The sequence below is a fragment of the Panthera pardus genome, unplaced genomic scaffold (genome assembly GCF_024362965.1).
Source record: "Panthera pardus isolate Hobbes unplaced genomic scaffold, ASM2436296v1 HiC_scaffold_2, whole genome shotgun sequence".
Lineage (NCBI taxonomy): Eukaryota > Metazoa > Chordata > Mammalia > Carnivora > Felidae > Panthera > Panthera pardus.
In genome coordinates, this window is record NW_026526765.1 from 67,381,451 (window position 1) to 67,404,809 (window position 23,359).

Consider the following 23,359-nt stretch of genomic DNA (forward strand, 5'->3'; position numbering starts at 1 on the left):
TAATCTGTATGTACAGGGTACGCTTATGGTAAGTCCAACATAAGAACAGTAATCTGGCATGAAATTCGGATCCCAAGCCTTTTTAGAATGTACAGAAGGAGTTCAATCCCCTTTACAACTGCATTCTTGCCGTTAGGACTGATACCTGAAGGGCGGCCGGATTTTCCCACTCAAGCTCCAGATGAGAAATGGCTTAGGGAGTGAATGCAATTAATTAGCCACCCAGGGTTTCATTATTCTTTAACTTTCGCCTGCTCTCCCATTTCCCCTTTCATCTCCCAACTGAATTTCTCAATCTCCCTTTTCTCTTTTCGCTTTTGCTTTCTGATTTATTAAACACACACACTTTCTACTGGTGTATTACGTGTCTACCATATTTATTACTTCTCATTTCAAAAGTAAGATTTTACTTCGGACATTTGATTTTCAAAAGATTGCTTAATTTTGATCAAAATAATATATTGGTCAAAAATAAAACCTACATACTATATGCTAATGCAATGAGTTAAGTGCCTTTGTCAAATCTATAATTTTTTAGTTTTTTTTTTAAAGTTTATTTATTTTGAGAGGGAGAGGGAGTGTGTGCATGTGTAGAGGAGGGGCAGAGAGAGAGAGAGCACAATCCGGGGAGGAGTAGAAAGGGAGAGAGAGAATCCCAAGCAGGCTCCACACTGTTAGCACAGAGCTGGATGTAGGGCTTGAACTCAAGAACTATGAAATCAAGAGTCAGAAACTTAACCAACTGAGCCACTCAGGTGCCCTAGGCTTATATGAATTCCCTATGGGTATAGTATGCTAGGATACAAGTTTATTTTCCTTGTTGAAATGACCTTGTCATTTGTTGCTCTTTCTTCTTTGTTGGCTCTTACGAAGAACCCTGCTGTGACTGTTCAAGGACAGTTATGTAGAGGATTCCTCAAAAAGCCAGGGTTCAATGTGGATTGGGAGTTAAGCAGCTCTCTTTTTCTGAGGCTGAGACTCCCAGGAAATAAGAGATAATACACCTCCCCTCTGCCACTGGTGGCCCCAGGCTTTTCTCTGTGTCTGCCCATGTGTGTCTAAAAAAAATTTGTTTGGATTGAATAACAACTCAGTTATATTTACATTCTTAGGCAGAAAGACGATACTAGGTCAGGAAACGGCATTTAAAAGTCATTCTGATTTGGAAGGAGGAAGCCAAGATATGGCAGAAACGGGGGACTGGGAAAGGTCAATTTGGGTACCGTGAGCCTGTCCAGAGCTGACCAACCTGCATAGATTTAGACCCACGTGCAGAGCTGAAAAGAGGCAGTAAGCCCCATAAGCCTCAATACCCCAGCTTTCCTTCCTTTTCAGCTTTCTTCTTTTCTTGCCTTAACACTTGCCCTAGCTTCCTTCAGGTAGACTCTCCTTAAAGTTCCTTAACAGTGGATGACCTGGCTTTTGTTGACTTAAAGCAGTAATACTAGAAAAAAAGGTGGAGGGGAGACCCAAAAGTACTTGCTGGAGACATGAATTTTTTTAGGCCGCCACTTCGTATTCTTGTTGAAAAATATTTATTTATTTATTTATTTATTTATTATTTATTTATTTATTTATTTATTTATTTATTTATTTATTGAGACAGAATGCATGTGAGAGCGCACAGGCAGAGAGGGCAGAGAGGGAGGCAGAATTGAGGCAAGCTGTCAACACAGGGCCCGATGCAGGGCTTGAACTCACGAACCATGAGATCATGACCTGAGCCGAAGTCGGATGCTTAACTGAGTCACCCAGGCACCCCATTTTTGGAATGAGTCACGAGTATAAATAAAACACATTTTAGGGTTGCCTGGTGGACCAGTTGGTTAAGCATCCAGCTTCGGCTCAAGTCATGATCTCACGGTTCATGGGTTTGAGCCCTGTGTCGGGCTCTGTGCTGACAGCTCAGAGCCTTAGAGCCTGCTTTGGATTCTGTGTCTCCCTCTCTCTCTATCCTTCCCTCACTTGTGCTCTGTCTCTGTCTCTCTCTCTCAAAAATAAATAAACGTTAAAATATTTTTTTAAAGACTATATTTTAAAACATTTTGTTAAACAATTTCACTGAAGAAGTAAGTTAACTCCCATTTATTCTCTAATTTCTTTTCTTTTCTTTTTTTTAAATTAAAGCTTTAAGAAAGCAAAGAATGAGAACAGCCCTGATATCCAAAGAAACAAATCCCATGCACCATGGGAAGAAAATGGCCCCCAGAGGTAAAGAGAATCATTGTTTTTCTGAAGGAGAACAGTAGAAGTGGGATTAGCAATTGCAGCTCATTAAATAAGGGAATCCAACTGCTTTGTGGCTGGGTATTACTAGCTATGGACATGGCAGTCAGATTCCTAAATCAGCATGACCGGGAACTTCTGAAGTAGAAATCAACAGGATATATCCTAACATGAAACTTTCTCCTGGAAAGATAGGAAGAGAAAGCAGTGTGTATTAAGAAACTGCTTGAAAGGTCATTATGATGGTTTAGAATAAGAGAGTATATTTCTGAACTCCAAATGACATACTAATGATAATTTCCCCTCTTTTATTTGTATTTTACTTTATTTTATTTTATTTATTTTGAGAGAGAGCACATGCGAGAGCAGGGGAGGGGCAGAGAGAGAGAGAGGGAGAGAGAGAATCTCAAGCTGGCTCTGTGCTGTCAGCAGATAACCTGACACGGGGCTCAAACTCTTGGCTGTAAGATCATGACCTGAGCCAAAGTCAGATGCTTAACCTACTGAGCCACCCAGGTGCCCCTTACCTCTCTTTTCTTTGAATAAATCTTGTCAGCAAAGAGAGCTGGATGCCCTTGATCCAGTATTCCCCTGAGAGTATGAATACTTGTGTAGATCTGGGCTGGGGTGTCTGCTCCTCCAAGCCCTCTTCGAGCATTGTTGACTATTCCTCTCCCACTCCAGCGGACTCTACAACTCTCCCAGTGACCGCATGAAATCCCCGAAGTTCCCCTCCTCGCGTCGCCGAAACCCCTCCTGTGGGAGCGATGACTCTGTACAGCCGACAAGGAGGAGGTGAGCTGAACATTACCGCTTCATTTTTAGTTTTCAACAGAAAGTCTGGGTCCCAGTTGCTTTTTTACCACAAGTTATTCTCATAATATCATGACGGTCTCCTCAGGATAACAGAAAGCTTATGTTCTATTGAGATAAAAGCATTTCTTTTTAAACAGAGTTTCAGAGAATAATTTCATAAAATACTGATAGGAACTTGCTTTCTGTATTGCTATTAAGACTGATAAGTTAAAAAAATATATATTATGTACATATTTTAACAATATGTATTATATGGTATGTATAAATATATAACATATATAATATATATTAATGATTATTTTTATATATAAAAGATACTAAATGTTCTGACCTGAGAGGACAAAATTACGTTTATAGGTAGATCTTAGCTGAGGCTTGGTGCTCTGTTTTCCAGACTGATGTTGTTGCATAAATTTTAACAAAGCCCCTTTCCAAATACAGAGAAAATGGATCCTGTTACATTTTACCCAGCAGGTCAGGTTGTTTTTGTGATTATATTTGTGTGTACTTCATTATAAAAAAGAAAGTCCATATCTAGAAATTTGGGACTCTCTGAAAAGCAGGCTGGGCAATGTAACAGGTCTGAGAAAAGACCTAGAAATGACTAACCAGTGAAATTCATTTCATTCCTACATCACAGAGACTGTGTTTCACTTTGAGTGCCTGCATACTGGTATTTTATAGGTAACTTTTATACTTACGGGAAGGTCAGGTCATGTTCTCAGATAACCATCATGATCACCGTGGATCTAGAAAGCAGAAGACCTTCTTTCTTCTGTGCCCTTGTTGATACTTGCTGGTTCATCCCATTTGATTTCCTTCCACTTCTGCCAGTTTCCTGGAGTCTTGTTCCCCAGCTTTCTCAAACCAGGTCCAGCTTCAATGAAATCTTTCGGTGGTTAAGGAGACAAAGGTCAATAACACTTTCACCTACTAGGTAGGAAAGGCAGAATTAAATCATGACCACCAGTGATTAGCTAGAATAAAGGAATAATAGTTGGCATTTATCGTGGTCCAAGTACTAAGCAAAATTGCTTGCTACATATTATCTGATCCTTGTAATAACCCTATAGAAATGGGCATATGTATCACTCAGTCACTAGGCATTTCCAGCAGAGAGGGATTAATGTGGGGAATTGCACACAAGTGTGAGAAGCATTGAAGGAACAAAAGGCAGGGAGGGTGCACCCCTGAGATATGGATGCTATACTGCCCCTGGGCTGACAGGATTAAAGGAGAGTGGGGTATTACTTGGAGATCAAAAACTGTGTCCACCTTTGAGCTGGCCTTCATGAATCTGTGCTCGTTGCTCATGCTGTTGTGGGCACCACTACTGTAGCAACTGCTGTTGCTGCCCCTGCTAGAGGTGCGAATGCTATGGGGCTCCCACTGCTCAGGAGTGCAAGCATGAATGCACAGGGATGTCAGAAGCATACCTCCCTCCAGATCTCACTTGGGTGTCTCTCTAAGTGGAACCCAGCTGGCAAAGGAGTCTGGGAAAATAGTTTTCAGGCTTCTAGTCTTTTTTGTTTGTTTGTTTGTTTATTTATTTATTTATTTATTTATTTAAATGTTTTCTTTATTTTTGAGATAGAAAGAGACAGAGCATGAGCAGGGGAGGGGCAGAGAGAAAGGGAGACACAGAATCTGAAGCAGGCTCCAGGCTCTGAGCTGTCAGCACAGAGCCCGATGTGGGGCTCAGACTCACGGACTATGAGATCATGACCTGAGCTGAAGTCAGACGCTTAACCGACTGAGCCACCCAGGCGCCCCTAATGTTTATTTATTTTTGAGAGAGAGAGACAGAGTGAGAGCAGGGGAGGGTTGGAGAGAGAGGGAGACACAGAATCCGGAGCAGGCTCCAGGCTCTGAGCTGTCAGCGCAGAGCCTGATGTGGGTCTCGAACTCACAAACCATGAGATCATGACGTGAGCTGAGGCTAGATGCTTAACCACCTGAGCCACCCAGGTGCCCCTCAGGCTTCTAGTCTTGACAAAACGAGGGAGATTATTGATGGGTTTGGATGGGCTAAGTACCAATGGAAAATACCTGGCCCAGATGAGAAAACAGAGGCTAGGGGGAGGTAAGGTAGCTGTCCTTTGTGACATACCTGGGTTTGGATACAGATCTATATGTCTGAAAAAGGCAGGGATATTAATCATCATTTAAGTAAAGCAGGAGGAAAGATTTCCCTATTAAGGATTGGTTCAACATGGACAACACTTAAAACCAAGGCAATACCACTGGGAGATACTTTAGAGTGCCTCTGTGTTTTGAGAGGGCATGGGTAGTGAGAACTACTAAATATATTAAGAATTTGGCACTGCATGATTATTGTTAAAGACACAGGTTTGTATAGTTTTTCGTCCTTAATTGCTAGTGTACTTTGACAGCATTCCCTGTATAAAATTATTGTACATGTTGAGCAGATGGCCATTTTGATTTTAACACACTTGGAAATGAATTTATCAAGTTTTGCTAAAATACACCAAAATTTACATTTTTTCCTCAAACTAATTGCTTGCAATAGTCTGGAGTATATACATTCTGAAATCTAGACTTAATGACTTCTATATTGAGATACATTTTCTGTTGGCTTCCTGTGAAGTACAGACAAGTAATTGTGGTGAGTGGATACAGGGTCCTTTCATTGACACAGTCCAGGGGAAAGACTGTTTTGATTCATAGGGAAGAGAATCTTGTTGTCTGAATGGCCGTAGAGCCTTCTGTCCAGTTATGTGTATCACTTGAAAGGTCTTTTATTGGGCATGTATGTTTTGAGACTAGCCATTGCTACATGTTGGCAAAGAAGAGCTAAAGCTCATTCTTTGTTTCTTTCCACTGTAAATGCCCTCTGAGTGTCCCTGTCCTTGTCAGTCTTGTTTTATCTTCACAGATATTTACCTTGCCCCTGGGCACAAATCCTTACATGGCTAGAGTAACTCTGGCATTTAAAACTGAGATTTTGTGAAAAGCATAGAAGAATCTCAAGAACTTAAATTTAATAACGGGATTCTGTTACTCTATTTTCTGATGGATGCCAGAATAACATGTTTTATAGAAGATATCAAAATTTTATATTTTGCCAGTTGTTTGTCATTAGATGAGTACATCTCTCAAATTCTGGATGAGGTTAGAACATTGACCCTTAACCCTCTTTGGGTGAGAGGACTCTGAGAATCTAATGAAACGTTGGATCATTCCTTAGGGGGAATAAGTACATAATTAGATATACGTACACACTTTCATGTAATTTTCATGGTTCATGGAGATCCTGAAGCCTGCTTTAAATGTTCCTGTTCTAGAAAAAGAAAGCCAGCCTACCTTCTGACAATACAGTTTTCACCCCTATCCATCTTTACACTCAGAAATATTTATTGAGTGCCTACTTTATGTAGGCACTGTGTTAAATATCACCCAAGAGAGTCCCTGCGGTTTGGGAGTTTACAGTTGAGGAAGAAATATGTGAATCATATAAATGCATGTGCACTTCAGACTTTTATATATTCTTGATGGAGAGTTATGTGGTGCTTAGGGGTATTTTAGAAAACTTTTTATTGAAACCTAACATGTATACGGAAAAGTACACGTGTCCCAAGAGTAACCACTTGATAACTTTGATCATCCAAATACCTGTATAACCAGGACTATTAGGGGAAGTTTTGCTGAGTTGATGAGTCAGGGAGGCCAGGGAAAGGTTCCCAGAGGCTGGATTTTTGAACTGGAATATGAGACAAGAATAGGCAAAGAGAGGTGGAGGAGTTAGCATACACGGAAGCTTTGGAAGCCTCTGGAAGGGAGTGGGGAACATTCATGAGAAGGCTTACCGGCTGCTAGTGTTGCTCAAGCATAAAGAGTGAACAGAAATGTGTTAGAAATGAGTCCAGAGAGAAAACACCTCCTAGGACACCTGAGCCTTGTTGAGGATGTGGGTTGTTAGACCAGTAGGTTTTAGGAGGGGGTTATAACAAGATCACATTGGTATCACATAAAGATGAGCTTTCTTGTCCTATGGAGCAAAGGTGGATGAGGGCAGTAGTGGAAAGAGAGAGCCTGGCAGCAGGCTACTGTGCAAGCCCTGGCGAAGGCTAATGGGAGCTTGGGCCAAGATGGTGATGTGAAGATTTAAGGAAGTGGGTGGTTTTGAGACCCATCGGGAGGATTGGGAGGATCGATATGAGGGGTGAAGGAGTGATAGATGTGAAGAATGAAATCCAGACTTAAAGTGTGATGCACTGAAATAACAGTCACTGGGACATTACAGGCTTGAAAAGGACAACTGTGAGTTTGGTTTTTGATATGTAGAATTTCTGGTATTTTTGAGAAGTTTAAGTGCAGGATTCACATGGATTGTTGGGTAGAAGTCTGGAGATAGATTGGCTGTCGGCTAAAAGGTAAATTTCTTAAAGATGTAAATTGAAATATGAAGCAAAGACGATATTGTCTAAATAGATACTATAGATAGAATGCAAACACCAAGCCAGTGACAGAGCTGAGGGAAACTCCAGCATTTATTTGGCTTAGTTGAAGAGAGTTACCTTCAAAGGAACTTGCTTTAAGAGAAAAGAGAAATTGTGGCCATAGGAAAAGTCAAAAGAGTGAAAATCTGCTTACTAAAGAGGTACCTTCCCTCTTTATTCCCAGAATGCTAGACTCCAGGTTTGTACCTCCCAAGCATGAAATCAGAGACTCTCGCTGTACGAAAGACAGATCCAAGATCCAAAAGACCTACAGATACCAACTTTCAAGGGATCCTCCAGTGAAATGGTTGAGATTACCCACATTACTTTGCTCCACACCACAGTGAAGCCATCAGTTAACATGGTCTGCACCATCCAGAGGGTCCCAGTCTTTTTAGTGCCTAATTCTTAAATATGAGGAGAGAGCCGTCATCACTTGGCATTTGAGGATTGCTTCTGTTTGGAAAGACAGAGTCAGAGTAAGGAGCATGTGTATATACTCACAGGAAATAGAGACGATTTAAGAAAGAAAATGTCTTAGAAGTATAATTATCTTTAGAAAAAAGAAAATTTTGATATGAGAAGAACAAGTGGGAATTCTTAGACTTCATATTCCTGTGGCAGAATTTAAAATAATCAATAGAAGGTTTGGAAGGTAAAGTTAAGGAAATCATCCCCAAAGCAGAACAAAAACAAAACAGATATGTGGAAATAAGGATAAAAATGATCAAACCTAGATATCAAACATTTGACTAATGAAATTTCTAGGGAGGAAAAAAAAGAAAATGCAGGAGAGGAAACTATTAAAGAAGTAGTATAACAAAGTATAACATATCCCAGACTGAATAATCAAACTTTATAGAGAGAAGCTACTGGGCATTTGGCATAATAGATTAGAAAATTAGATCTATTCCAAGATCAATTATCATTAAATTTTAAAGCATTGTAGGTTAAGAGAGGTTTTGTAAAAGTTGGAAGGAGGGAGGATTATGAGAAAAAAAGTTCATGCACAAATGTTGACAAATCAGAATGGTGACATTGGGCTCATTAACAGCAATATCAGAGAAAGAAGATAAGTATTGCCTTCAAAATGCTGAGGGGACGTTCTTTTAAATTTAGGATTTTAAGCCCAGATAAACTATAATTACATAGTCAAATAAAGATATTTTGAGAAATTCCAATTCTAAAAAAAAAAAAAAATATGTACCTGACATGCAGACTTTGTTTGTTAACAACTGAAAGATATGTTCTCCAAAAACAAGACAAGGAGTCATGACAACTAGAAATAGGGGGTCCATTACAAAGAAGCAGAAAGAATTCCCTGGATTTTAGTGAAGAGAGTAATCAGAGTGATGTTTCTGCAGCAGTACTAGGGAATAGACCATCCGGATGTGAGCAGGAGGGCACAGGGGTCCAGGGAAGATGTCCTAAGTGTTCATACATCTCAGGAAGAGTTTTGTAGCTCTCAGAGTTTAGGTGAAGAATTAGTGATAAGAATAAGGAGAACTAAGGAAATGATATGTACATAGAAAACCAGGCAATTATTGTCTCTTAAAAGAATTGTAAAACCAATACAAGAATGGAATTGTATTCCTTAAACGCTGTATAGATAATCTGTGAACATATATATAGTTGTGTTTATACTAAATAAAAATTATTGAAAATTCTGATATAAGGACAGAGACCTCTCAACATTATGTTGTTTGATATATGTATTTTTAAGAAATGGGGGAATGTGGCGTGAGCCATGTCTGCCCATCAGAGTGTGAAGGCACATGTAATAAAGGGTTAAGGAACAGAGATAAGGAGCTTAGGCACCTCTCTTAAGAAGTTTGGTGCTTTGGAGGAGAGAGGAGAGACTGGGAAAAAGATGAAGGGGGATGTGGAGTCAAGTAGATGTGTGCGTGTTTAAATAGTAGAAACTTGATAACGTGAAAAGCTGGTAAAAGAATTTTCCATAAGGACAAGTCAGGAATAAGACAGTAGTTACTGAAAGTCATTGAGAAGTTAAGAGGTGATAGGACCCACACAACACAGGTGGAGAGACTGACCTTAGTTGTGAGGACAGATCTGTAAATAACAGAGGAAGATGTAGGCATTTTTTATTTTTGGTAACAGGAAGATGAAAGAGTTGCCATCTGATGGCTACTTTTGCCTTTGGAAGGAGAGAACAAAGTCAACTGCCGATGCAGAGGGACCAGTGTATCAGAGGGTTACAAGGTAAAAAGGGTTTGAAACTGCTTTGCAGAGAGAGAGTATTTAGATCATAGAAAGGCATTAGGATGTTGTGGATTCACCTGAAGTTTATGAACATGGATTTGTAGTGTAACTAATATGCCCTTTTGTGTAACTCCCTCCAGCACTGCTCAGCCAGCTGTTGAAGGCTGGCTTAGAGGACCTGGATAGTTTGATTTACCCATGAATGGGATCTTGCCCAAAAGGCTGAACCAAAAACAGAGAGTTGGAGGAAGTTCTGAGTCTTGGCATACATGTTATCGAAATGAGGGAAATCTCAGTTGAGTCAGGAAGAAGGCCAAGAAAAGCTGACGGAAAGTAGCAAGGTCAATAAACAAACGGTCCTATTGAGACCAAAGAAAGGTAGAATGGAAGTAGTGGAGAAAAGCAATAATAATAACAGCTAACATTTACTGGGTGCTTCAGTGAGTCAGGTCCTACTCTGTGCATTTTAAATGTATTAATTCATTTTATCCTCATAACAACTCTTGTGGGAGGTTCCATTAAAACTAAAGCACTTAGTAGAGAAGTAAAAATTACACAACTCCTCAGTGGAGGAGATGGGAGTCACGTTCAGGTTGTCTGGCTCCAGAGCCTGCATGTTTAACCAGGAGGCCCCATCAAAGGTGTTCAGAGGTATAAACAGGAAGGGGAAGAGATTGTGGTCACGGACCAAAGTTTGGAGGTGGTTATAGATGATAATGTCCAAAGTGTGGCCATGATGTGAATTGCTGAGTTATCGTAAAGAGATCATCTGAAAAATGGTCAAGGGACTTGGTCACGGGCCAGGGTGTTGGAAAGGGCATGTAAGTGAGAGCTGACGTCATTTAGATTATGGCAGAACTTGACTGGGCAGATTACAGACCTAGGAACTGCAGACAACCCTAGCTTCAGATGAATAGAATTTAACAGACGTGTTGTGCATTGTTGTTTGTAGACTGTCTGCAACCTCTGTTAGGTTGCTGGCTTTTTGAGGCCAGTGTTCTGTTCTACTTCTGGGACTGGGTGTATTGTGTGATTTAAATATTTGGTGAATGAAAGAATACAAAACTGAGATGCATTAACTGAAGTGAAACTCATTTTGCTGTGTTTTCCTTAGCCAACTGATCACTTTCTATTTTCTTTAATATCTTCATTTATTTGTTTTCTATAGGAAAGCCCATAACAGTGGTGAAGACTCAGATCTAAAGCAAAGGAGGAGGTAAAAAAGTAAAAATGGAAGGAGGGTCAGGGAGAGGGAGGAAGGATTAGCACTACTCAGAGTTGAAGCAAGAACGGGGATTTTTTTGTTGTTGTCGTTATGATTTTATTAGTGGCTACTTTAAGGCTATGATCAAAAAATTGACTTTCAAATGTCAGTTTTGGCTTCAGTTGTTTCTCAGTCTTACCTTCTGTAGCATCCTTAGCAATTTCTCTTTTTTTCTGCTTCATTGTATCTCAGAGGAACTCTCTTGGTTATCTATTGCTATATTAAAACTACCCCAAAAGTTAGTGGCTTAAAGCAACAACCATATGTATGTTATATGATTCCATTGATGAACAGGTTGGTTTCACTAGTCTCACATGAAGCTGCAGTCAGATGGCAGCTAGGACTGGAATATTCAAGAGGCCTTTCTCTCTCATGGTTTTTGTCTTGGTGGAATGGTAGGAGGCCTGGGGCTTCTTTCTCTCTATGGTCTCTCTCCCTGGCTGGTCTAGGCTTCTTGAGATGGCAGCCGGGAGGAAGCAGGAGCTACCAGCCCTGTTAAGAGATAGTCCTGGAGCTGGCAGAGTATCCTTTCCATGTCATTCTGTTGATGAAGTCAGTCACAGGGCCAGGGCTAATTCAAAGGGAGGGGAAATAGACTCTACCTCTGTCGATGGGTGGGGGATGTGACAGGACTTTGTGTCCATAGTTAGTCTACCACAGGGACTTAGAGCTTTGCCGTGTCAGAGTTCTGTTGGAAGTGCTTGATTTTGTGGTCTTTTTGGGGAGCATGGTGACATTTGCCTTCATCTGCTTTCACATGTCTGTAGACTCATTCGGATGTCTTACTGAATTGAGTAAGACTGACTGAGGGAGGGATGATACAGCTACTTATGTTTGGCTTAGTCATTTCACTGCAAAAGTCATTCCAAAGAACCAATATGAACCTTCCTGCAATTTTTTTATTTGTCATAAATGTGGGTTTTTTTCTTTTGTTCTTCTCATTTTGTCCTCAGGTCACGCTCACGCTGTAACACGAGCAGTGGTAGTGAATCAGAAAATTCTAATAGAGAACACCGGAAAAAGAGAAACAGGTAATATCTGAAACCGTAGTTATCTGGAACTCCAAAATCAGAGGTGGCTGCTGGTGGTAGAAGCTGTGCATCCTCTATTTTTAAGCCTGATTTTCTCCTCTGTGTTTAATAAGGAATCTGGCAGTGTTTTGAAGCACTATTTTAGGAAACTGCAGCTCTTTGAACTGAGTGTCTGATCTTTATAATAAGATGATTAAATAACTTGGCAATCAGGGTCTCTTCTTGTTAATTAAAAAAAAAGATGATCTATATTTAGGTGCAATGTGTAGTGAGTTTGTTTAAGGATGGTAAGAAATTTTGCCATTTTTAGAGGAATTTCTCCCTGAAGTATCTTTTAACTGACATTACCATATTTTGCCCAGCCAAAACGGAGAGACTCATTGTTTCATAGATGTACATGAAAATATGCATTTATATTCATGTCAGGAGCATACAATTAGATGGATAAATGTATTTAGTTCATATCTTTAAGACTGCTATTTAAAGGCTCATTCTTAAGAGCTTGTTAATAATATCATTTAACATGTACTCAGTATTAGTGATAGCTTAATGCCTTAATCAGTTCTCCCTATTCCCAAAGTATTTACTGAACAAAAAGTGTTCACATAGTGAAAGAGCACCATATGAGGAATGAGAGGGATTTGGTTTCTGGTTGTCTCAGCTTCTAACCCAGTGGTTCCCAACCGGGGGCAATTTTGTCCTGCCCTTCCACTCTCTGAGGACATTCAGCAATGTTTTGAGACACTTTTGATTGTCACAATTGGGTGGGGGGATTGCTGTTGGCCAGGGGAGCTACTAAATATCCTGCAATGCACAGGACAGCCCTCTCCCACCCAAGACGTATCTGGTCCAAAAAATGTTAGTAGTGCCACCACTAGGAAACTCATTCCCACCTCATGGGGAGCTCTGGCCTGGTTGCTTTACTTTTCTGGGTCGTCTTTTTCCCTTGTGTAAAGTGAGGAAGTCAGAGGAGATAATCCCTAAGGTCTTTCTTTAGTACTTGAAGCCCTCGTGCTTGGCACACACTGAATTGTCCTGCCTAACTCTAAAGCCTGTGTCATAATAGCCCAGACAGCATTGTAAGAGTGGATCGTTGTCTTAGGAAAGTTTTCTCTGTGGAACCTTCTTAGGGGCTGGAGTCACACTAGATAGAGGTAAGATCTCAGTGTGTTATGACACCCTTCTCAAGGAAATGATTATGGTTTCTTCATCTGCAAAAGCCCAAGTGTGGAGGGTAGCTTTCCCTCAGGTGACTTCTTCCTACTCTGAAATTCAGTATCTGCATAAACAACACAAAACATAGCAAAAAAACAAAAAAACCAGATTTTCCTCCTATTTGTACTTACTGATCAAGCCAGTATCTTAACAAATTTATTTGTTTTGCTTGTTGTATTCTAAGTTATGCTCATAGATGCTCTGGTCTCAACTTCTCAGAAGGTGACCTGTTAAAAAAAATTGTCTTTTGGGGGCACCTGGGTGTGGCTCAATCGGTTAAGTGTCCAACTTGGGCTCAGGTCATGATCTCGCCGTTTATGAGTTCTAGCTCCGCATTGGGCTCTGTGCTGTTAGCACAGAGCCTGCTTCAGATCCTCTGTCTCCCTCTCTCTCTCTCTCTCTCTCTGCCCCTCCCTCCCCTCTCAAAAATAAATAAACATTAAAAAAAAATGTCTTTTGGGGCCCAAAGTGCTCATGGTGACATTTGCTGTTACAAATGAAATACCCTGTAAAAGTTGCCAACAAGTCCTTAAATAGTCCATTCCCGATCTAGTTGGAGCAGCTTTAATATTCCTCATAGGTGTTTTCTCCCTCACGAGTTTCTCCCTTTGCCTTCCATGAGCGATTTTGTAGATTGGCTTGCTTTCTAGTGTGTTAGTAGTGTATTCTAGAGTGGGGGTGGCTTTGAATGTTGACATGCCATTATACTCTGTAAGGTATTAATAAGAAATCACTTTCAAACACACTCTGACCCAAAGCCTTTCCAACTCATTTATTTTGCCAGTAGAAGTACTGCCCCAGGGTTACATAAGTTGCCTGTTGTCTGTGTAAGATGCAGTCTAGGGTCGAGTTCTCAGGACCCTAGCAAAAACTAGGCAGAGGGGAAAATATGTCTTCTAGTTCCATTTTCTCCTGAAAGTGGTGCAGCAGGTGACAGTGTGCAGGGAGGAAGGGGGGACAGAAACATCGTATTGCCTTTGGGTGCCGTTTCCTCACTGTGTTATGCTACCGTTAACCCTTCTGTCCAATTATTAGCCTTTTAGATTTTGCCAGAACCCATTCATTCCACATCAGGATGCAGAGATCTGAATATTTAAACTGCAGCCCTACTGACAGTCCTGTTGAGTCTTCTGTCTGTGATGAAGGGTTGTTTCCTCGTGTCTGACTTCCTACTTGTTCAAAGACTCCTTTTTGGGGGAGAGGATGAATCTCTTCAACCTTACCCTGCCTTATCTCAGCCAGTAGTGTGACACAACCAAGCTCTCAGTAGCGTCCTTTGTGTTTTTATTAAATGAACCTGGTAACCCTAGAAAGGGGCAAACTGAATCCTGAACATGCTGATGTGCTACTTCCTGCCAGCAAATTCTCTAAATTCAGCCCCAATACTTCATTACCTTTGAAACCAGACCCTGCACTTGGCACACCCCACTTTCCTGTCTCCCTGGGGGAACTGTACCCTGGGACAGCCGGTCAAAGATTGTACAGATATGTTTTTTGAATGTTTTGAAGCCTCTGCTGTGTCTAGTGGAACTTTAGGCAGAGTCAGGGTTACTTTTTGGAGATGTGTATATTCTTTGTGGTTTTGGGGATGTTGTTCCCTTTGTCACTCCTTCTTGCTGGATTATTTATTTTTTTATTTTTAATTTTTTTTAATGTTTATTTATTTTTGAGAGAAAGAGAGTTAGAGTGCAAGCAGGAGAGGGAGTAGGGAGAGGGAGACACAGAATCTGAAGCAGGTTCCAGGTTCTGAGCTGTCAGCACAGAGCCTGACGTGGGGCTCGAACTCATGGAGTGTGAGATCATGACCTGAACTGAAGTCAGACGCTTAACCAATGGAGCCACCTGGGCGCCTCTTGCTGGATTATTTTTTTAACATAAAGAAGTCTTACCTATTAGATTTGAAGCCCCTCTATTGAAATACTGGGTGCTATTTTTTAGTTTAGTTTATCTACAATGTCTACCCACTGGAGCATAATCTGCTTTGCTGTTCCCATGGGTAACAATTTAAACATCTCTGATTTTGTGTGAGGAGAACTACAAGTTAATAAAACAATATTTATAAATCAGCTTTACCCAAAGCAGTACTTATGGCTTTTAACAACCATTAAAAGTAAATAATAAGGGGCACCTGGGTGGCTCAGCCTGTTGAGCATCCAACTTTGGCTCAGGTCATGATTTCACAGTTCATGGGTTTGAGCCCACATTGGGCTTTGTGCTGATAGTACGGAACCTGCTTCAATTCTCTGTCTCCCTCTCTCTCTCTGCCCCTCCCCCTCTTGTTCTCTCTCTCTCTCTCTCTCTCTCTCTCTCTCTCTCTCCCCCCCCCCTCAAAAATAAATAAATGTTAAAAAAAAAGAAAAAATTTGAGGCGCCTGGGTGGCTCAGTCGGTTAAGCATCTGACTTTGTCTTGGGTCATGATCTCACCATTTGTGGGTTCGAGCCCCATGTCAGGCTCTGTGCTGACAGCTTAGAGCCTGGAGCCTGCTTCAGATTCTGTGTCTCCCTCTCTCTCTGCCCCTCCCCTGCTCATGCTCTGTCTGTCTCTCTCTCATTCTCTCTCAAAAATAAATGCAAAAAAATTTTTTAAAAAAGGAAAAAATTAGTAATTCGTACCAACTCTGGAAGGCTAATATTAGGAACAAAGATTGTTCCAGTTTGAGAAACACATAGCTGTAGGGAAGCACATCCTCTCTCCCCTCTGGGTCCAGAGCTAGTCCAAAGTTACTGAGGCTAGACAGGTGAGGTTTGTGTTGTCACTTGTGTGTTAACGCTGGGCTTTCAGTCCGCGTCATTTCCTATGGCCCCAGAAGGCTCTGCTTCCTCCTTTATTTTGGGGACCTGTTGATGTCTTTCTTTACACCTTTCCATCTTAGTTATTTCTTTACTATTTTTGTAATCTGGATGAGTACCCTACAGTTTTTTTCTAGGTTTTGAGATTTGAGAAGACAGTTTTTTACTCCTTTGTTGGGGCACTGTTTGTTGTTATAAAATATAAGATGACAGGGGTGCCTGCATGGCTCAGTTGGTTAAACGTCTGACTCTTGATTTTGACTCAGGTCATGATCTCATGGATCATGGGATTGAGCCCCATATTGGGCTCTGCACTGACAGCTTGGAGCCTGCTTGGGATTCTCTCTCTGTCTCTCTCTGTCTCTCTCCCCCTCCCCCATTCATGTGCACATGTTCTCTTTCTCTAAATAAATAAATAAATAAATAAATAAATAAATAAATAAGTATTAAATAACATCTAAGATGACAAAAGCCTTATTTTCCCCTTAGTGTCTCTGCTTATAGCTTCATCTCTGTCCTTCTACCTCCCTTTTTAATCTATCACATTATTTTTCCTCACTCAGTTTCTTTCTTTTCTTTTCTTAGCTTCTCTCCACTCTTTCTTCCTTTCTTGTGTCTTCTCTGAGTTATGTCTCCACGTAGGAGCCAGGGACGTGTCAGAAAAAACCCAAGGATGTGGGTCAGGGTCTCGGTTCTGTCTTGTACTGGTATGTGACCTTGCGCAACTCTTTAAACCAATTTAAATCTGAGTTTTCTCATCTTTAAAGTGGGGTGTATACCAATCTTTGTTGTTGAATGGGTCACTATAAAGATAAATGAAATCTAGGAAATGAGAGAATTTCATAGTGGAACCATGTAGTCTGATAGCTGACCTTTGAAATTATGGCCTCTTCTTTGCCTGTCTCTGCTCTCTTCCACCCCTTTCTCCGGCTTTTCCCACTTTTCTTTAGTCTCATATTCCTTTCTCCCACTTACCCTACCTTTACACATTTGGTTGTTTTCAGACCAGACCTTCTTATCCTCTGATTCATCAATAGGTTTTAGTAGATTTTAGGTCCCTGTGTGTTTCCACGTGTTTGATTTTCTGGTGATAGGGTCTGTAGCTTTTATCAGATTCTTAAGGGGGTGTCTTTGTAACCCCAAACAGTTATAAAGTGGTCATTATGATCTAAACTATAAAGAAAAGATTGATATTAGCAAATGAAATTGGTACTTCACTTCACTGGCAGGATTAACTAAAATGCTTAAGTTTTCTTTAAAGATTACTTACTTTGCTGATTTATGAAACAGTCAGTTGGACTAAATTTATCAAATTGGGAACCTACCAAGTACAAGGCAGTATGAAGCTAATGATCTATATGGATATTAGATTATATTTGTTTTTATGAGTTAGAATTTTGAATCTTGCACCTGAGATCAGAAGTCTCAGCCAGCCTGTCTCTATAGGTTTGAGCCTATGGGCCTTGCTCTGGACTTGCCCAGGATGTATGTTGAAGGAGAACCTCGGAAGTAGACTTACAGTGTGAAACCTTTCACAAACCAGCTTTCCCTTCAAATACCTTGAGCTTAATAAAATATCCATTACATTCAAGAACCCAGCCTGCAAAATATCCTATGTGCTCTTGATGAAAATCAGCAGTCCTTTGAGCATTCACTGGGGAGCATCTGTGGATTACTTAGTCATTAGCTTAGTCAAGAGGTTTGTAAAGATCCTTTCTACTTTGAAAAGTAGAAAGTGCCCTGCATACATACACAGATACTATTAGATTAATGAGAACATTCAGCACTGTTCAGTTTTATCTGAAGTCCCTGATATATATATATATATATAAAATGATACCCTTTAACAAAAAAGAGAAGTTGGTGTTTCTAACAAATTGATTCTACCACAAATGTTGTTAGAATTTCTTCTTGCACTTTTAGATATCTTTAGAGTCTGTATTTGAATAATGGGGTAAAATAGTTTTAAATATTGAATACATTATTGCTTTTTTAAAAAAAAGAGGGGCCCCTGGGTGGTTCAGTCTGTTGAACTTCCGACTTTGGCTCAGGTCATGATCTTGCTCTTCATGAGTTCGAGCCCCACATCAGGCTCTCCGCTGTTAGCACAGAGTCTGCTTCAGATCCTCTGCCCCCCTCTTTCTGCTCTTTCCCCACTCATACTCTATCTCAAAAATAAACATTTTAAGAAATTTAAAAAGAAAAAAAAAGGAAGAAGAAAGAAACTGTCTTCTATGGCACTGTAACAGGGATGATACATCTGAGTAGGGAAAATCTAGAGGATGAATATTTTGGTAGGGTTTTCTTGTTGTTAGAGTTATTAAAAAAAAAAAAAAACACTTCATTATCTTTGTGCCCAAGGAAAAAGATGAGTTTTGAACGATAACAAGCTTAAACCAGTGGGTATTTTTTCCCCATAGCCTGAAAATAGGTTTCCTTGTAAGCATTCCCTATTGCCCTGTCACTGATTTAGGTAAGGGCTGCAAACAAGGTAAAAATTGTGGGTATGGTGAGGGCAGTTCATGCAAAGCCAATAAAAACAATGCTCACCATGGTACAGCTTGTAAGGGTTACTGATTTCCACTTTAATAAGTCATGTCAAGATTTAGGTGTTTGATAGGGACGATTTAGGGCTTCCAGGGCATAATCAAAGTTGACAGAGATGACTCTGGTAGTGCTGAGCTGTAGCAACCGAGGAATGCTATCAGATTACTGAGTGAGTGCAAAGCAGGCTGCAAAATTAGGAAAACAGAAAGAGTTTGAAAGGGAAATTGCACCAAAGGTAGCCCATTTTTGTAGGGAGAGCATAAGGAATAAGTGGAAGAGACAGAAATACCTTTAACGGCAAATCAGAATAATATATTGACGGTAGGGGGAGGTTGGGAAAAGCAAATGAATTTTTTGCTTGCTGGTCTTTGGGGAGTATGTCGACAGATGCCTGGAACCAACAAATTTCCCAAGGGAAGAAATATTACTGAAAAAATAGATGAAGATTGGTTTATAGCAGGTGATCCAAAAATGAATGAGTTGATGAGAAACACAAGTCCACCATCACTTGGGACCTGCAGGCTTAATATTAGCAATGGAGTGGCCATATGAAGCAATTGTCTGGAGAATTGTGCTATACCTGAAGAATAGAGGTTGGTTTCAATGTGTCTGACTGGCTTGGAAATAAAACACAAATAGAGAAAACATAGAGTTTTAAAACTAGAAAGGATCTTTGCAATAATTTGGTAGGTGAAGAATCTGAGAGTTGACCAGAGATGAGCAGTTTGCCCAGAGCTGGGACGAGGCAGAGCTCGGGAGCCCATGTCTTGCTCATGTTATCTTGAAGCTTCATTCTACATTTGCTCCATGGGCTTTCTCAGGTTCAGCATTAAACGTGGCCTTTATCCCGGTGAATGAGAAATGAGTTAAGAACGGGAATATAGGAAGGTCCTATTAGGAACAAAACTCCTCAGGTAAAGGTGGGGGGCAAAGTGAGACCCATGGGGTTTGTGTAAGAATTCATTTGGTAATGTGAGGAATTTGGTAGAAGAGGCAGAACTATAATTGGGAAGTAGGAAAGAAGAGACTAGGAATAGTCATTACCTTCATTATTGTTATCAAGTGATTATATGGCATTTCATCTTCAAAACCTTTTGCAGACTTTAATTAAGTGTCCAGTGCAGTCATAATCAAAATTGCATAGATCATCTGGAAAAGTAGGATGTTGAAGTTTGGCGAGACATGTAGGAAATATATTAGAATTCTCTTATTCTGAAACATTGTTGGGATATACCTTATTCTAAAGCAATGGTCTCCCTTAAATATTGATTAAAAAATGAAAACCCTGTTATGATAAGTCTTCTTAACCCAGCTGTTAACTCTCCTTACTTGTGGATGAGGAGATAGACAAAATATGACGAATGTAGTTATTACCTTGGCGAGTACATGAAAGAAACACTTAATGTTTTTGAGGTTCACTTCTATTTTATTTTATTTTATTTTAATTAGTTTAATGTTTATTTTTGACAGAGACAGAGCACTAGCGGGGAGGAGGGGGACAGAGACAGAGAGGGAGACACAGAATCTGAAATAGGCTCCAGGCTCTGATGCGGGCCTCGAACTCAGAAACCGGGAACAGTGAGATCATGACCCAAGCCAAAGTTGGATGCCGACTGAGCCGCCTAGGCGCCCCTGAGGGTCACTTTTAAATGCAACATCTGAAAATGAATACATCCCTAGTATAACCCACAGTGGACTCCTTTTTCCCCCTTGAGACTTTCATGACTATCTGTCCTGTAAGAGTACATTTTGACTTTTTAAAAGGTATTATGTCGATAACAATGCTTGCAGTGTTTTTATTCTTCACAATATGAATCTCTACATCAAAATTAAAATATAGCAGAAGAGCAAAAAAAGCAACACTGGTATATCCCATACCTAGGTATAAATGAGACAAGGCAGAATCATAGGGGATGTCTTTCACCCAAATGTCTATTTCTTTATTCTTTCATGCACAAAATAGTTCACTCCTGCCTTTTAAGGATTGAGCATTATAATATTCTTGCTTCTAAGAGCTAGGATTTTTCCTTTCCACACTGTACCTGTGTTTTCTGGAGCACTTCAGGGATGGAAGAAATGACACTTTCATTCTTGTAATGAGGCACCATTAACCAGCGACCATTTGTAAGGGTGTAATTTCAAACTTCATTACAGATTTAGGTAGCCACACAACCTCATTACTTGGGAAAATGTGCTTCTGTTGTGACTCTCCAATGAGCCTTACATTTTTAATGCACCTTGTTGGAATATTTATGAGATAGTATCACCAGTAGAGGGCATCTGTCTCTGAAACATGTGGATGTTACCTGACAGGGTTTTACTGCCCTCACTTTAGAGTCTTCTGTTAGAAAAACAGAAGTTATAGGTACATGCCATAGTCTGAAATTCTTTCCAATTTAGTTTTCATTACTAGCAAGGTATTGGAACTATGTGTGGTCATGTCTTTGTCTTATTTTTATTTTTTAATTATCAGGGTAAAGTCTCAGTATGAAGGTAATGAGCTAAAGTCCACACTGGAAGAGAATGAGAGTATAGTAATTGTGCTTCCTTTTAAATGTCTATCCTCTGGGTAAAGTATATTTGCCATGCTGGTAGGCTTGACCTCTGAAAAATATTAAAAGATGCTGACATCCTGGTGAAAAAAATTTAACATTGTGAAATTTAGTCTTGCCCATGAACTGTGCAGCAAATTGGCTTAGAATGGAAGCTATGGTCTAAAAGACTCCAGGGTGAGGAGTTAGGAGACCTGGGTTTTATGTGTTTTTCTGGGAAGTTGAGGTGTGGGTTCCTGTGGGAGGGGAAGTAACTCCTGCCAGCCTGACATATTCCCATTGAGTGTCTCTTCCTAACTCTGGGTCCCTCATGTCCTGGGAGTGTCCAAGAATTGCTCCCCCACTGGACTGTCACATGATAACATAGAGTGCTTCAGAGATTGTAGGTTCTGGCTATGAAAATACATATACGTGTGTGTGTGTGTGTGTGTGTGTGTGTGTGTGTGTGTGTGTGTGTATGCATGTGACATTTTCAAGTGGGAATGTTTGTTTCAAAGAATAATAATTATAATCTCAAGTAGTATACATTCTCATATTTTTCTTTGGATCTAATTTTTTTAAATGTTTATTTTAGTGAAAGAGAAAGAGTGGGGGAGGGGCGGGGGAGGGGAGAGAGGATCCCAAGCAAGCTCCACACTTTTAGTGCTGAGCCCAACACAGGGCTCGAACTCACGACCTATAAGATCATTGAAATCAAGAGTCAGATGCTTAACTGACTGAGCCACCCAGGTACCCCTAGAAATTTCTAATATTAAAGTCTATAGCAATGTATATTCAATTTTAATTTCCTCTGTACATGCTGTGAGAGAGAGAACTATGTTTCTGAATCTGAAACATGGCATCACTGTATCCTGTTAATTTTCATATAACAGCCTATTAGAATGAAAGCTTTAGTGAGGAAACACAGTTCAAAGGCTTGAAGTGTGTTACAGATAATTTTTTACCTAACACAATTTCTCTTTAATCTAGAGAGATTTAAATAGTTCTTCTTCATAAGCTACTATAGTTTTTAACTTAAATTTGCTTTACATTGTCTTTAACTTATTTGTGAAATGAATTATTTGTCACCCATCCACTGATTTGCATTTATAAGCAAATCTAGATATCCACCCCATGGTCTGTACTAAGTGCTGTTCACAGGGCAACCAAAAGACATCTGTTCAGAGAGAGAAAATGTCTCCAGACTTGTCTGTCTGTTCTTCTCATTTTTTTTTTTTTGAAGCAGTTATGCTCATATAGTCACAGTTTTGTGATGATGACCTTACAGTTCCATGCTGCTGTCCCACACCCTGGGAGCATCAGCGTATGAAATGAATACTCCAGAGCAACTTCCTGAAGAACTAACAAAAACTTTAAGTTAAATATTCAAATAACAGGTGTTTGATTTTTGTAGAGAATACCCATGGCTTCACAGAATCATTGCAGTGCATTTCAGACAGGATTGCTTTAACTAATACTTCTTCCCAACCTGTCCCCTGCAACACCTTACCTCTGTTGTTAGGAAGACTTGATACAGGAGCACCTGGGTGGCTCAGTTGGTTAAGTGTCTGACTTCACTCAGGTCATGATCTCACAGTTCATGAGTTTGAGTCCCATGTCGGGCGCTGTGCTGACCACTCGGAGCCTGGAGCCTGCTTCAAATTCTGTGTCTCTCTGCCCCCACCTGCTCACACTCTGTCTCTCTCTCTCAAAAATAAATAAACATTAAACAAACTATTCAAAAAAAAGAAGAAGGAAAAAGAAAGACTTGATACACCAAAAATCCAAAACTTCAGTGTGGTGAATGGATAGGCATTGTTAGGTCAAACAGGATTTGAATGTTCAGAATTGGTTGTCAGCACTTGAAAATTGGAAGAGTTCACTTTAAAAGCCCAAATTTGTGGATTATCCTTAAAAAAAAAATCAGAGGATTTGGAAACACTGTCCGATCTCACATGGCAGCTGCCTGTATCCCCCAGTAGCCGCCACCCTGGGTTTTCCTTTCCCTTGTTTACATTCCCTGCCTGGCCCCTGTCTGCAGGAGTGTTGAACCTTGCCTGCCTCTTGGCCAGGTGAGGCTGCCCTCATCAGAATGGCATGTACCTGCTCAGCGGCTAACACACGGTGCCACCACTTGTGGCTTCTTGTACTTCTGGTTTTCTATCTTAAAAATGGGAATTGTATCTGGCACCTTTTGTTCATGAAAAATTTGACAATTAGTGTGAAATTTTAAGAGTGCTTCAAAGTAAAATTATTTA

General features: G+C 40.3%; 1 protein-coding gene across 6 annotated transcripts in view; it reads left to right on the forward strand.

Annotated features, from left to right (window-relative positions):
• EPB41L4A (erythrocyte membrane protein band 4.1 like 4A) overlaps nt 1-23,359 on the forward strand; it is a 252,054-nt gene that overhangs the window by 204,334 nt on the left and 24,361 nt on the right. For 4 of the 6 annotated variants that reach the window (XM_019450505.2, XM_019450508.2, XM_053907150.1 and 1 more), the window contains 4 exons: nt 2,128-2,211; nt 2,911-3,021; nt 10,891-10,938; nt 11,940-12,017. In XM_019450505.2, coding sequence (XP_019306050.2) covers nt 2,128-2,211; nt 2,911-3,021; nt 10,891-10,938; nt 11,940-12,017 — 321 coding nt within the window. The remainder of the gene's footprint in view (nt 1-2,127; nt 2,212-2,910; nt 3,022-10,890; nt 10,939-11,939; nt 12,018-23,359) is intronic. The other 2 variants (XM_019450506.2, XM_019450507.2) reach the window with 2 other exon arrangements.